Source organism: Solanum dulcamara, chromosome 4 (assembly GCF_947179165.1).
Source record: "Solanum dulcamara chromosome 4, daSolDulc1.2, whole genome shotgun sequence".
Lineage (NCBI taxonomy): Eukaryota > Viridiplantae > Streptophyta > Magnoliopsida > Solanales > Solanaceae > Solanum > Solanum dulcamara.
In genome coordinates, this window is record NC_077240.1 from 15,548,869 (window position 1) to 15,562,455 (window position 13,587).

Below are 13,587 nucleotides of genomic sequence, written 5' to 3' on the forward strand. Positions count from 1 at the left end.
CACGATGGTATTTAAAATGATCTATAATCTTTAAAATTATTTTGTTAACCATATGCTAATATATGATTTATAGGGTGATGAAATTGAAATTCAATACTTATCGATTTGGACAAAAGTTTTTGGGATATCAAAAGTGTCAGATGATTAATTTTGTAGACTCATGATGAGTATGCTGATTGAGATGACTTATTTAGGTTTGATTTCTCCATACCTCTAATATATTTGGAAAAGATACACTTTTTTTCCTACTTTTATATATATATATATAGAGAGAGATCCGGATTAAGTAATGTTTAAATTATGAAGTTGAATAAGTATTTGATAACATGCTAAATCAAATTATACATACAAAACAATTTATCTTAAAATTGACTGTTCGGGTTAAATATACCTTAATTATGGCACTTGCATTTTCTAGCCGGGTAAATTAATGTAAAAGTTAAACCAAACCAATAATAAAATTGAAATATATCAATCTTCTGATTAATTACCTTTAACGTAATAAATAAATAGCGATATATACTCTTTATATATCCAACGTCTTTTTCTTTTTATTTCATATTAAAAACAACATAAAAGTTAAAACCCTAAAAGAAATTAGGAGAAAAAATAAAGATTTTAGTTTAATAATTATTATTGAAGAGGCAGCATCCAATTAATAGCAAAAAAGGCATCTTAATGCAATAGGTTTAGGGCTCGTTTGGTACAGAATAAGGGATAACTAATTTCGAAATTCACTTTAGGTTGAAATTATCTCATAAATTGGAATAAACTTACGGAATAAATTATTCTGAGATTATTTATCTTAAAATTATAATGTTATTATTTTTACACCTCCATTTTTCACCTATGTGCTTTTAATATTTTTCATATTTTCCTTATACACTAACATGTCTTTCATCATTTTTTAAGACCTAATATTAAATCATTTTCTTATACTTTTCACCAAATGATCCCTAATCTCATATGCAAAGTCACATTTTATCAAGAAATGACAACACATAAATATATAACAAGAAGTACAATGATTTCAGATTGAAGTCAGTACAACGAAATCTTTACCTGAAGCCAAACTCAATAAGTATTATTAAGATTATTTTATTTATAGATTTGAGACTTCTTTAACAAGTAATAAATACCATATAATATTCTCTTGTTGATATTTATGTTAATATTTTAAAATATAAATTTAAATTATAAAATATATATATATATTTTAAAAAAGGTAGGCTGGCCCGATGTGGCCCCTAGCCCACATAATTGTAGGTTGTGCTGATTGTTTTTTGGCCCGCTAGAATAATGGACTAACTCGACCTCACCAGTAAAATTCTAAAATTTGTACGGGCTAGCCCGGATGGGCAGAGCTGGCCCATATTGACAGCTCTATTTCCATGTCATAGTGGCTATTCTGAAATTATGTCAGTGCTAGCAAAGCATGAGGCAGCTTTAAATTTTACGTGTCTTGAGTTGTGCATGGTTGATCAAGAAAAGGATTCTCCGGGGGGCATTAACTGATATGGAAGAATTAGTTTGGCAGGTAAATATATGTTTGATAAACTTAATATTCCAAATAATAATGCATTCTCCATTCCCTTAAAAAATCAACTATTGTGAATCAGATTCAAGCTCATGTTCACTAATTGAACTGTCCAAACACAATTCATGTGTCCCAGCCCGTGTGTCTCATTATCTGCATGAGTAGTGATCTGGAATAGTACCAAATTAGTTGATAGTCTGCTATAACATCTCCTCATCAGGTTTGGCCTGGTACCATTAGGTTCATGTTTCCAAATACTCTGTGTCATATTGTTTTCTAACCATATGCCTCCTTGCGATTTTCTTGAAACTAGATGTGATCTCTGACAATAAATAGCTTCATGCCACAAATGTTCTAAAAATCAAGTATTGCATCATTATCATTACGTTGTTGATGAGATCCTTTTCTTTTGAACTCTTACATTGATGGGCAACACAAATGAATGCCTCGAATATGCAATGTGACAATTATCTATTAAAAAAAATTTGACATATGTTTCTCCATCTAATCCATGACTATTTTATGGTGAGATAATAAGTGAACTGACATTGTCTGTATGGCATGTTTGATCAAGGTAGCTTCTCCTTCCTTCAATTCGTTGAGAGTCTCCCCTTCCATTCTTGGAAAGTAGCCTTTCTCTTCTTAGTGTGGAAGTTACTTCGGATTTCATGTTATAACTCATATGGTCTTACTTATCAGTTAAGGTTAATATCCACATATGTATATGCTATGTTCTATAAGCTTATGATGATGATTTATGATGTTTTAACCACATGATTATACTATTCAAATGTTTCAAGTTTTACGTCATGTTTTTCAAGATATTGGTCAGTGCATAACATGTTCAAATTATTTATGTCCTTTTATCAGCATTCATGCATGCTTCTCACATACTTAGTGCATTTTATGTACTAACACATACTTTTGCCTACATTGTATCATAATATAGGGTCCAACAATCATCACGCACACTCCACTCATGGCTAGATAGTGAGCTTATTCATCTTCTTGGTAAGTCCTCATGATTCGAGTACGAAACATTATATGTTTTCTATTGCCCCTTATGACTTTTACTTTCATGTTGATGAGCTAGGAACATGTCCTATGTCCTGTCTAGACTAATAAAGGCACGTTAGATCATTATAGAATCTATGTTGTCATGGTCCTTTTTGGAGTTGATTTCCTCTTTATCGAGATATTCATATTGAGACTATTATTCCGCATTTATGATTTAGTCTATGCTACAAGGCTTGGTTGGAGTCCCTTGAAATTGTAATCGATGTGTCACACCTAGGGCCTAGCTTGGAGCGTGACAAAACAATGTCCAAGTTGTCCGACAGAAGTTAGAGAAGAAATAAGGGCTTATGTGGAAAAAAATCGCGAGTAATCCGAAATTTCAGGTGAGGCAGCAAGAAGAACCCATGGTTAATATTGATGATGACGATGCTATAGATGAATATAGTGAAATGATGCCTCCCTCAAAAACTCAAAAGATGTCTTCCCGTGGAAGTGCATCATTCACGGGGCTGAACGTAACGAAAAGTCCTCTCAATCTCTATTTTTCACAAAAGTCACAACAAAAGGGAGTAGGGTTTGATGAAACAAAGAAAATTCTAAGAGAGCGTTCGGTAAGTGTTTTTGCTTCATGGATGTACGATGCGGGTCTCCCTTTTAATTGTGTTAATTACAGATCATTTGATAAGTTCATTGAGGCATTAGGATAACATGGCCCTGGAATGAAGTCTCCTGCCTTCCATGAAGTTAGAGTTACTCATCTAAAAAAAGAGGCGAAGAAAGTGGAAAAAATTATTAATGAGCATAAATTGCAATGAACAAAGTTTGGATGTTCCATTATGATGGACAAATGGATGGCGCGGAATGGAAAGATGATTATCAATATTTTGGTGAATTCTCCAATTGGTAGTGTATTTCTTGGTTCTGTTGATGCTAGCAATGAATCTATCGGTTCTATCAAAATGTACAACTTGTTCAAGAACACTATTAAAATAATTGGACTGAAAAATATTGTACAAGTTGTCATCGATAATGCTAGTGAGAATGTTAAAACAGGAATCATGATGATGGGTGTGTATTTACACATTTATTAGACTACATGTGGTGTTCATTGCATTAATTCGATGTTTGGTGATATATTCAAGATTAACCCATATGATTCAGGTAATATCACTCTCCTATCCTCTAACTGTTTTTATAGTTAATATTTAATACTTATTAGCTACTAATTACCATAATATTACTTTAACAGTTTTAAGAAGGCCATCAAGATCCATTCTTACATTAGTCAAAGGTCGTTATTGTTGAACTTGATGACAAAATTCACCAATGAAAGAAATTTGGTGGAATCGGTCAACACAAAATTTGCAACGGCCTACTTGACTTTGAAAGCTATGTACAGTCAAAAGAAAAACTTGAGAATTCTAATCCTCTCAAGCGAATGAACTTCGAGCAGATTTGCAAAGGAAACTTTGGGAAAAGATGTTGCCAAACCTTCTTATTTCTGTCTACTTTTGGAATGATGTTGTTCGAGCACTTAAGGTTCCTTGGGCAAGAGTTCTTCACTTGGTGGATGGAGAAAAAAATTCACCAATGGGCTATATTTATGAAGCAATGGATAGATCCAAGGAAACTATTGAGCGTACCTTTGGTGGAGTTAAGAAGCAATATGAGAAATTGTTTGAAATATCATTGATGCAAGGTGGACTGACCAACTCCATCGGCCTTTGCATGCTGCAGGCCATATTTTGAACCCATGATTGTTTTATAAAGCTCAGAAAGATGGCACTATACATGTTGATGTGTGGACGGGTTAAAATGCATGTTTTTAGAAAATGAATCCCAATATAACAAAGCAAGATTTACTAGTCACTGAGCTTCCTAGGTACAAAAATGCTGATGGACAATTTGGTTGTGGTCAGGCTCAAAGAGCCAAAGACATAAGGTCACTGGGTAAGTGAGTTGATTTAGTTCTTTATACTATAGCTTTACTTAAGTTATTTGACTTATTTATACTTATTATTAATATTTAAATTAATTTTTTTTATAGTTGAATAGTGGTCACTATTTGGTAGTCAAACTCCAACCTTACAAAAATTTGCCATCAAAGTGTTAAGTCTAACTTGTAGCTCATCCAGATGTGAGTGAAATTGGAGTGTGTTTGAACATGTAAGAATAGAAGTGTATATGCAGTAATGGAAAAAAGGAGTAAGAGAAGTATTAACACCAATGGATCTGCAATGATTCAATAGTTACGTACATTTGGAAATTTATAAGATTTTAAGAAGTTATAAAGTTATAGAAGTTGAAAGGAAGGTACACCAAGACATTGAATATGTATAGGATGGAATTCTAAGGAAGTTTAAAAGCAACCAAAATATTGAATACTTGACAGGTTTAGGAAGATGAAAAAGCAATTTAAGACATCGACTAGGTTGCGGTAATTGTAGGAAACTAATCTTATTTATACCCATTTGTCTGATTGATTATTGTACAACATTGTTATGTACAATTTTGGTACAAAAAAAATATAAATCATATCATATTATACTAAATTACTATTTAATGTTAAATTAATTAGATATTTTATTAAATTTTAATATAATGTAGGGGTAAGATCGTAATTCAACTTTGAGGTTTGGTGCTTTCCATTTTTAATAATATATGATTTAAATTTTATTTTTTTATAGTTGAATGGTTGTCACTATTTGGTAGTCAAACTCCAAACCTTACAAATGTTTGCCATGAAAATGGTAAGTCTAAATTGTAGCTCATCCGGATATGAGCGAAATTGGAGTGTGTTTAAACATGTAAGAAGAATATTTTATATCCTAATATCCATATTATATTATTATTAGTATCTGTGAGTTAATATCCACCACTTACGCGCATATTCATTCTAAAAAGAGAAATAGGCTTGCACTATCGCGCCTCAATGATCTAGTGTACATTAAGTACAATAGAACATTGAAACGTTGTTATGATGTCCGTGATACCATTAATGCAATTGCCTTGGATTATATTGATGAGTCAAATGAATGCCCCGAAGATTAGTAAGATGAACGAGTATATGAGAAAGGTGATCTTACTTGGGGTACTGTTGCTACGACAATTGGAGCTGACGAGATAATCTATGGTCTTAGGGGGAATTCCTTCGAGATCAAGGGCACTTGAGAAGGAAAAGGAGTACAAACTACATCTACAAGTTCAAGTAGGAATCGGACACTAATTGATGAAGAATCCAAGGAGGAATAAGATGAGGAGCAATATAATCATAATGAAATAGATGTTGATCTTCAAAATTTTGATAAAATTGAAGAAGAATAGACGTTTAGAGTTCTAGTATTGTTTGTCAATTGTCTTATGAATTATTGAGTCATTCAAGTTCTAGACTTTTAGTATCTACTATTAGTTTTTGAATTAAAATATTTGCTAATATATGTTATTGCCATTGAGATTTTGAATATTTACCTATGCAATTAAATATTTTAAGATTTTAATATTAATTGGTGCTTCAATTTGAAAAGGCAAGCGCCTCGTGGCCTTTTGTCCCCTTTTGCCGTCCAAAACATTGTTTGTGACTAACTCTGGAAGTTGACCTGTGTAGATGTATCTTAAAACTTAGTAAGAGTTGTTGAGTTTTAAAGGTGTGAATGAGAAATGAAAGGTTGTGACTTTCCCAAATGTTGTGACTTTTCCAAAAAGTTGTGACTTTTTAAAAAGAGTGCGACTTTTCTGAAAGATTGTGACTTTTGAGAAGGGTTGCGTCTGTTTCGATCAGCCACAATAAACACCTGTTCACACTACCCTTTGTTGTCTATAAATAAAGGATTTTTCTCTCATTTTTAAACATCAAAATTTCTCCTTCTTCTGCATATATATTTTCTTTCAAAAAAGTTGAGTCTTTGCGTGATTTTGTTGCTGGTTTTTGAGTTCGCTGAAATTATTGATGTTTAATTTGAGGTACCGCTACTTCTTTTATAGTTTATCCGTTTTATCTTGGGAGGAAATAATCCATAACCTCGGGTACAGTGAGGAGATTAAATTCTTTAAGGACACGAATTCTGTGGACTTGAATACTTTTTTTTTTATTTTCATCTTTATTGTTTCTGGTTTGCTAACCTTAATACAGGAGGAGTAACAAGAGCTTCTGAAAATAAACATTAGCAGACTGCAAGTTATGTCCATATAAATATGACCCTGTACGTATTCATCCTTGTCATCTCAATTTTGTGCAAGGAAATCGTCTTCTGTCTTCCATGATTAGTGCATGGAAATACTAGGTATTCCGTTGCAACTAAGTTTTCTGCCTCTTCAAGTTTCTAACATATTCAACATTATTAATGTTCTCCGACGTACATGACTTGTACTGCGCTCTGTGTTCAACCTGATGTAAATGAAAATTATGAAATATGCAAAACTCAATGGTGGATACCTGAAATTGCATCATGCTTTGAAGGGATCCTAGTGCTAGAATCAGGTTGTCACTTGTCAACCAACTAGGTTGTGAGTCATATTATAAATATATTTAGACAATCAGATTCTCTCATTTCATATTTTAATTATTTCTTGCATATGTGAATGCAGTTTTCGTTTAGTTATTTTTATTTTTCAGTAAGTTATGTCTTGCCTGTTTTTCTTTTGTATGTGCGCGCGCTCTTTTTCTGTACAAAGTAAAGACGCATGAAAGAAATTACACGTAAATCTACATCAAAGATATATGTTGAACATGCAGTGCAATATCCATGTTTTGTCTCTGCATGACTGGATTTACTCGTCTTAATTTAAGGGATTTCACAAAATTTCAGGTGCTAAATACTGCAGTGGAATGCCAATATAGTTGTAGCGGGTGAGAATGCACTCCCGTGTTGTCATATACTTTGTAAGACGTAGTATAATGCATGTCGGGTTTATTAGTTATAATAATAATAGTATATATATGGGGTACTTGATGTTACTTTTTAGTTGGGAGTAGTACTCGATTAATAGTTAATAAAATATAAATAGTACTCCATATATGGGTAGAATGTTGCTCTTAGTATGATACTATCATGAACAAACAATTTTTCAGGCAACCTACCATCATCATGAATATTCAACCATTGGTATGCGACATTAGCTATATCTGATTGATAATCACTTAGATGCATCAATTTTTCTTTTCTCCAATTTCACATCAAAACAAAGTTGGCAAAAGTTAAGACTTGTAGTATTGGGCCTGTGTCACTACCAAGTATGAACGTATAACATAAATCTCCATTTTTCTCACTTCTTCTTTTCGAATACACATAAATCAAGGCTAAAAGTGATCAATTATCAAGAAACAATATTAAGAAAATGAACTCGAACAGTGAAATAATCTACCTATACAACAATAAGCAGTATACATGAGTTTCTCGGAGAATAGGACTCCAAAGTTGGCACGGTTAAGGACTACTAATCTATAAACAATTATACGACTTCTTTCAAATTGATTCCTAACAATCAACAAATAAATACAAATAGACTTCACTCAAACTCTTATGTGCCATTATCCTTACACCCCCTCCCCCCCTCAAGTTGAGCAGGAAATGGAACAACTGTCAACTTGCTATTCAAATCCACAAATCGGGTCTTGGACAAAGGATTGGTAAGAGCATCAGTTTGAACTGAACATAATAAACAAAAGTAGAAGAGTATTTTTTATCCTTTTCCCTTTTATGTGTGATGAGGAAAATAAATCTTTCAAAACGAATTCCAAATTTAAGAGAGCCTAAATATAGGAGTATTATTTTTTTGTAAAATGACAGGCCAAGGGCACATTATACTTAATATTTCGTCAACAAAAACTAGACAGGAAACCTATTCTTCCTCGCTAACTATAATTACTCAAGTCACTGCCTGGGAACAACACCATTTTGTAAGCTCTACAATGTCAAAAAGTTGGCTACGCCCCCAACTTACAGACTATTTTGGAGAGGCTTAACCAATTCTCTATGTATTCACTTTTTGAATTTTGGTTCACAAATTAGGGGTTGCGGCTTGACCCCTACACAACCAAGGCTAAAAAATACCACCACGGCATTCGACTTGAAGCTGCTCAGAAAAGGAAACACACTTGGTTCAACATCACAAAAATAGAGCAAACACAAAGTACTAAGTGCCACTCAGAAATCTTTGGACGTGTAAACTGAATCAGATTCAAAATTGCCCGAAATCACAGTTTCAGCGCTCCTTTCACAGCAACAAGATTTACTTGGTCACTTCCTTGATCAGACACTATTGGTAAATCTATAGTCTAGACTCTAGACTACCCTAATCAGTGATATATGCTAAAATACAGTTGTTTCTTTTTTGGTAATATGCAACTATACTTCGAGTACAGTTTTAATTTCACATACAAATGAGTTGCAAATTCCACTAGTCAAAATTTTTGAGCCATTCTCATTCTGAAACAAAAGATTTCAAAAAGCTGAGAATTCTGTGTTTCAGCAATAAGAATGATGAAAAATCAAAGATTTGAATTTAAGGATACTGAAAAGTAGATCTTGGCAAAGTAGTTTCTGAACCTAAAATTTCATAAAGAGGTGTTAGCATGCAACTCATTTCTTCTTTTCACCACCTCCAGCAGCCCTGAATCACAAAAGGCAAATATAAGCACCTAGTCAAACACACAATGGGTTTGAGAACACAGGGGTAGGGGAAACAGAAATGGAGAGCAAGAATCTCATTTTTTGGTAGTACGAAGGGGGAATTGGCCCAAAAACTTTAATAGTCATAAAAGTTTAAAATTCAAGTTGAAAATGCTGTCAATTACCTCATTTTGCGGAGAACATTGGACATCTCTTCACGCTTCTTCTTTGGTCTCTTGTGAGTGCCCAGCTTCCTCTTGGCTACCTTAAGAGCACGCTTGTCCTTTCCAACTTTAAGAAGCTCAGTAATTCTCTTCTCATAAGGTGCAAAACCAGCTACTTCCCTGATAAGGCTTCTAACAAAAGCAAATCTATTAGAAGTCCTAATGGATTTCAATTTGGAGAACAACTTTTTGTGTGTGGATGTGAGTTTAGATAGTGGTTAGATATCCAGAATTGTTAACATCCGAAACATTAAAAGACAAAGAGATCAAAAGCATGGAAACCAGAAAACAACTCACCCCTTTCCTATCAGAAGGGCGGGGAACCAAATCTTTCTTAGTAACAACATTTCCTTTGTTAAGACCCACAGAAATGCCAGTATTTGGCTGCTTTGGAGCCATCCCTACAAATAGCAAAGGCACATAAGAACCAGACTAGTGATTATAAGCAGCAATTATTCAACTATGGTAGGCAAAATGTCACGTGTCTGGCTATGGTCATACACACTACTTTTAACACTCATGGATCAATCACCATACTTAACTAGCAGAACATATAGGGGTTGTTTGGTAGATTATTAGAAAAAATAATGCATATATTAGCTTTGTGTATTATTATTACCTTGTTTGGTACATCTTTTTAGCCTATGTTTAACTAATGCAAGCATTAGTTACAACACCAACAACAACATACCCAGTGAAATCCCACAAGTAGGGTTGGGGAGGGTAAAGTGTACGCAGACCTTATTACTACCTCATGGAGATAGAGAGGCTGTTTCGAAAAACCCTTAGCTCAAGTATATCAGCCCCAAGAATGCAAGCATTAGTGATACACTCTATTTGGTAAAATGCTATGTACAAAGCTTTTTAATGCATGCATTAGCATGGTTAAAGACGCAATTGGCCTTCAAAACCTTTTCCACATCATTTCCACCATATTTGTGGAGGGTATATTTGTAAGCAAATAATTCTTTTTGAGAAATTATATGTTATTTTTAATACACCAAATCATGCATAATTAATGTCAGCATAACTAATACCAACATTACTAAAACACCCTATTCAACAATATTCTTATACATTCTACCAAGCGACCTCATAGAGTAGAAAATGTGTGTGTCTAAACAAAAAGAACCTGTTAGGCTGTGCCACAGCAGCAGGTACTGTTATGTGAATAATGTCTTGTGATGCTCTCTTTCCAAAACCGGCCAAAAAATAGATAAAAGGAAATGGAAAGAGGAACAAAAACTAATCCACTTCACAAGTTGGTTTCGCCACTTCCTACACTTGGAATCCAGTCAAGAAAATAGTTTATATTCTCAAAATAATCTTAAATTAAAAGGGCACACTATAGTTTATATTCTCAAAATAATCCAGACCAACAGCCTATACTAATACACAAAATTCAGATACCATGCCCAAATCCAAGTTCATGTCTACTTTATTTCTTGCGACAATGTTGTTAAGCAAATATAACCAAGTGATATAATCACCAAAATGGAGATCCAACTACCCTTTTGTGTCAAATAGACTAAAAAGGGAAAATACATATGTATTCATCAAAACAATTCATAGATTAACAAAAATAACCTAAGTAACTTCATTCCCAATAAGATCACCAAAATATATATATCCAACTACCCTCTATGTAAAATAGCTTAAACTACCAAAGTTGCAAATCTCATCAAGTACTCCCTAGATCAACTCTCTATAAGCATGAAATAACATAACAGAAATGCGGAAGAAGCTGAACAAGCTCCTTTTCAGTGGGATCACTTCTGATAAATAGAAAATGCAATTCTAGCTCAAGTCACCGGGTTCAAAATACCGTAACAACAAATTCAACTCAGTATGAAATTATTTTAAAATTCTTTTCTATATATATAACTCAATTATATTTGGGAGAAAACGTCATAAATGATCCCTAAACTATTGAAGTAGGATTAAACTAGTTCTTTAACTATATATTTACCAGATTTAGTTCTTTTATTAGCTAAACTTTTATCAATTTTGCTCCATTAGTTATACACTTATCGATTTTAATCTTTTAAATATTCAAAAACTTATCACTTTTGATCTCTCTGTATTTTTTTATACAAATAACTTAGGAATTGTTTGGTGTGAAGGATAACACCATATAGTGATGGGATTAAATTTTTATTTATAAAATTATTAGACTAATTCTTATGTTTATTTATATTTTGATTTCTCATAATTTTTTTTTTACTTTAACAAACTTAAAATGAAAATTCTATTTTTAAATTAAATAAGAAGAAAAATTTATTTTTAAATACATACGGACATCATGGAATACATACATAAAAATATTTAAACTAAAAAAGATAAAAGTTTTATTTTAAGAATGGATGTTGAATAACCAAAACTTGCAAATAAAATATAAAAAATTAAATAAAGTGAAAGGTATTTTTGTAAACAAACAACTTATTCTTAAATTTTATACCATTCAAATTATTTTGAATACAACAAACCAAACACTTAATAAGAAATAATCACAACATAACTTATCCCATCATAACTAATCTCAACATAACTTATCCCATTACAATTTATCTCATCATAACTTATATTCAAACCAAACGATTCCTTAGATTTATATTAATGACACTCATACCTTCATAAAATTAAATTTTTAATCTATTTTTTCAATTATTTCTCTCTCTCCGCTATGTATTCTTCAAATTACTCTTATGAAAAAACTTTAACCTCACCGATTCAAAATAAAATTCACAAAAAAAGAAGATATAAGTCTTGATTTTATTCAATGGAGAAAAAATGAAGCATATTATTATGTCTAATGACTTGAAAATGCTAAAATTTATTATAAAAAAAAAGTTGTTACTTATTAGGTGTGGAGAGAGATTTATTTATATTTACTAAAAATAAATTTCTTGCAATGAGAATAAATTCAAAAGTTCTTACTCATATATTTTGATTCTTAATTTTGTACTTCAATGACTTTATTGAAGAGAACTTGTTTAATATTTTAAAAGTTGAAATTTATAAGGGAAAAAATATCGTGTTTGGAAAACGGATGATATGGCTTGTGGTTGAATGAAAATTGGGGAGACGCATGTCATACTTTTTCTGGATCGAAAAAATCTTGGATTAATATTTTTCTCACGATCAACGTAGCTCAATAGGCTGCAAGATCTCTTCCCAGAGACAAAGGACTTCATAGTTATATTCTTTTGTAATTTTTTTTCCATTCTACAATTTATATTCTTATACTCGATTCCTATTTTATTAATTCAGTCAGGAGAAAATGAATTCAATCGACCATATTAGCTTAGCCCACTTGCTTTTAACCAGATTTACAAATTTTACTATAAATCAAACTGATGATTTTTTCGATAAACAGTAACATTATTTTTTAGGAGAATCATGAAAATAAATTAGTGTAAGTAAAAATATTATATGACGAATTAGAATAGTACGTGATAAGACAATCTATTCAATTCACATTATAATACTTTGTCACGTAGGACACATGCATCTCACATAAATTATTCAACTTTATGATAGTTTGAATGCTCATTTGAAAAAAATATATTTTATCTTAATTGTTAAAATAAAAAATATGTTATAAAACAAACTAACTTAACAAATTAATAAGAAAGAGAGACAATAAGAGAAAGAGAGAGAATTGATAGATTTCTGTATGTTCTTATTCATTCTTTGTCATGGCTATTTATAACAAAATTTACAAGGTTAAAGGATGAATAATTGGGTAGGGGAAAAAGTGATTAATTGGGTCAGGGGAAAAGAAAGATTAATTGGGTTAGGGGAAAAGGGTGAATGGATATACACCATATTTATTTCGTAACACTCCCCCTTAGATGTCCATGTGTAATGTGTGCCTCATTAAAAACTTTACAAGAAATAATATACATAGTTATCCTGAATACCCATAGATTGTGTGCCTCGTTAAACTTTACTAGGAAAAATTTAGTAGAAAAAAGCCTAGTGAAGAAAAAAGAATACACACATTTGGTAATACGACTTGATTGTTGCCTCATTAAAAACCTTACCAGAAAAATCCAATGGGACAAAATCTTGATCAAGGGAAAAAAGTACAGTGTGTATTTTACTCCCTCTAATGAAAGCTTCATTTGATATTTTGGAGACGACGCATTCCAACCTTATATCTTAGCTTCTTAAAAGTTGATGTTGGTAATGCCTTTAT

At 32.2% G+C, this 13,587-nt stretch overlaps 1 protein-coding gene across 1 annotated transcript; it reads right to left on the minus strand.

The window, feature by feature from the left end:
- Positions 1-9,132: 9,132 nt before the first annotated feature.
- Positions 9,133-9,785, minus strand: LOC129884742 (60S ribosomal protein L36-2-like). Its single transcript, XM_055959027.1, has 3 exons — positions 9,684-9,785; positions 9,348-9,571; positions 9,133-9,163 (listed from the first exon to the last, which is right to left on the minus strand). Exons 1-3 carry the CDS (start codon positions 9,783-9,785, stop codon positions 9,133-9,135), a joined length of 357 nt encoding a protein of 118 aa, XP_055815002.1.
- Between the last annotated feature and the right edge of the window lie 3,802 nt (positions 9,786-13,587).

Bases quoted from the DNA above. Each gene is read 5' to 3' on its own strand.
- LOC129884742 (XM_055959027.1), bottom strand. From the start codon at position 9,785: ATGGCTCCAAAGCAGCCAAATACTGGCATTTCTGTGGGTCTTAACAAA. The intron at 9,572-9,683 runs GTGAGTTGTTTT...ACACACAAAAAG, and splicing joins GCCCTTCTGATAGGAAAGGG to TTGTTCTCCAAATTGAAATC. The intron at 9,164-9,347 runs GTAATTGACAGC...TTTGTGATTCAG, and splicing joins AATGTTCTCCGCAAAATGAG to GGCTGCTGGAGGTGGTGAAA.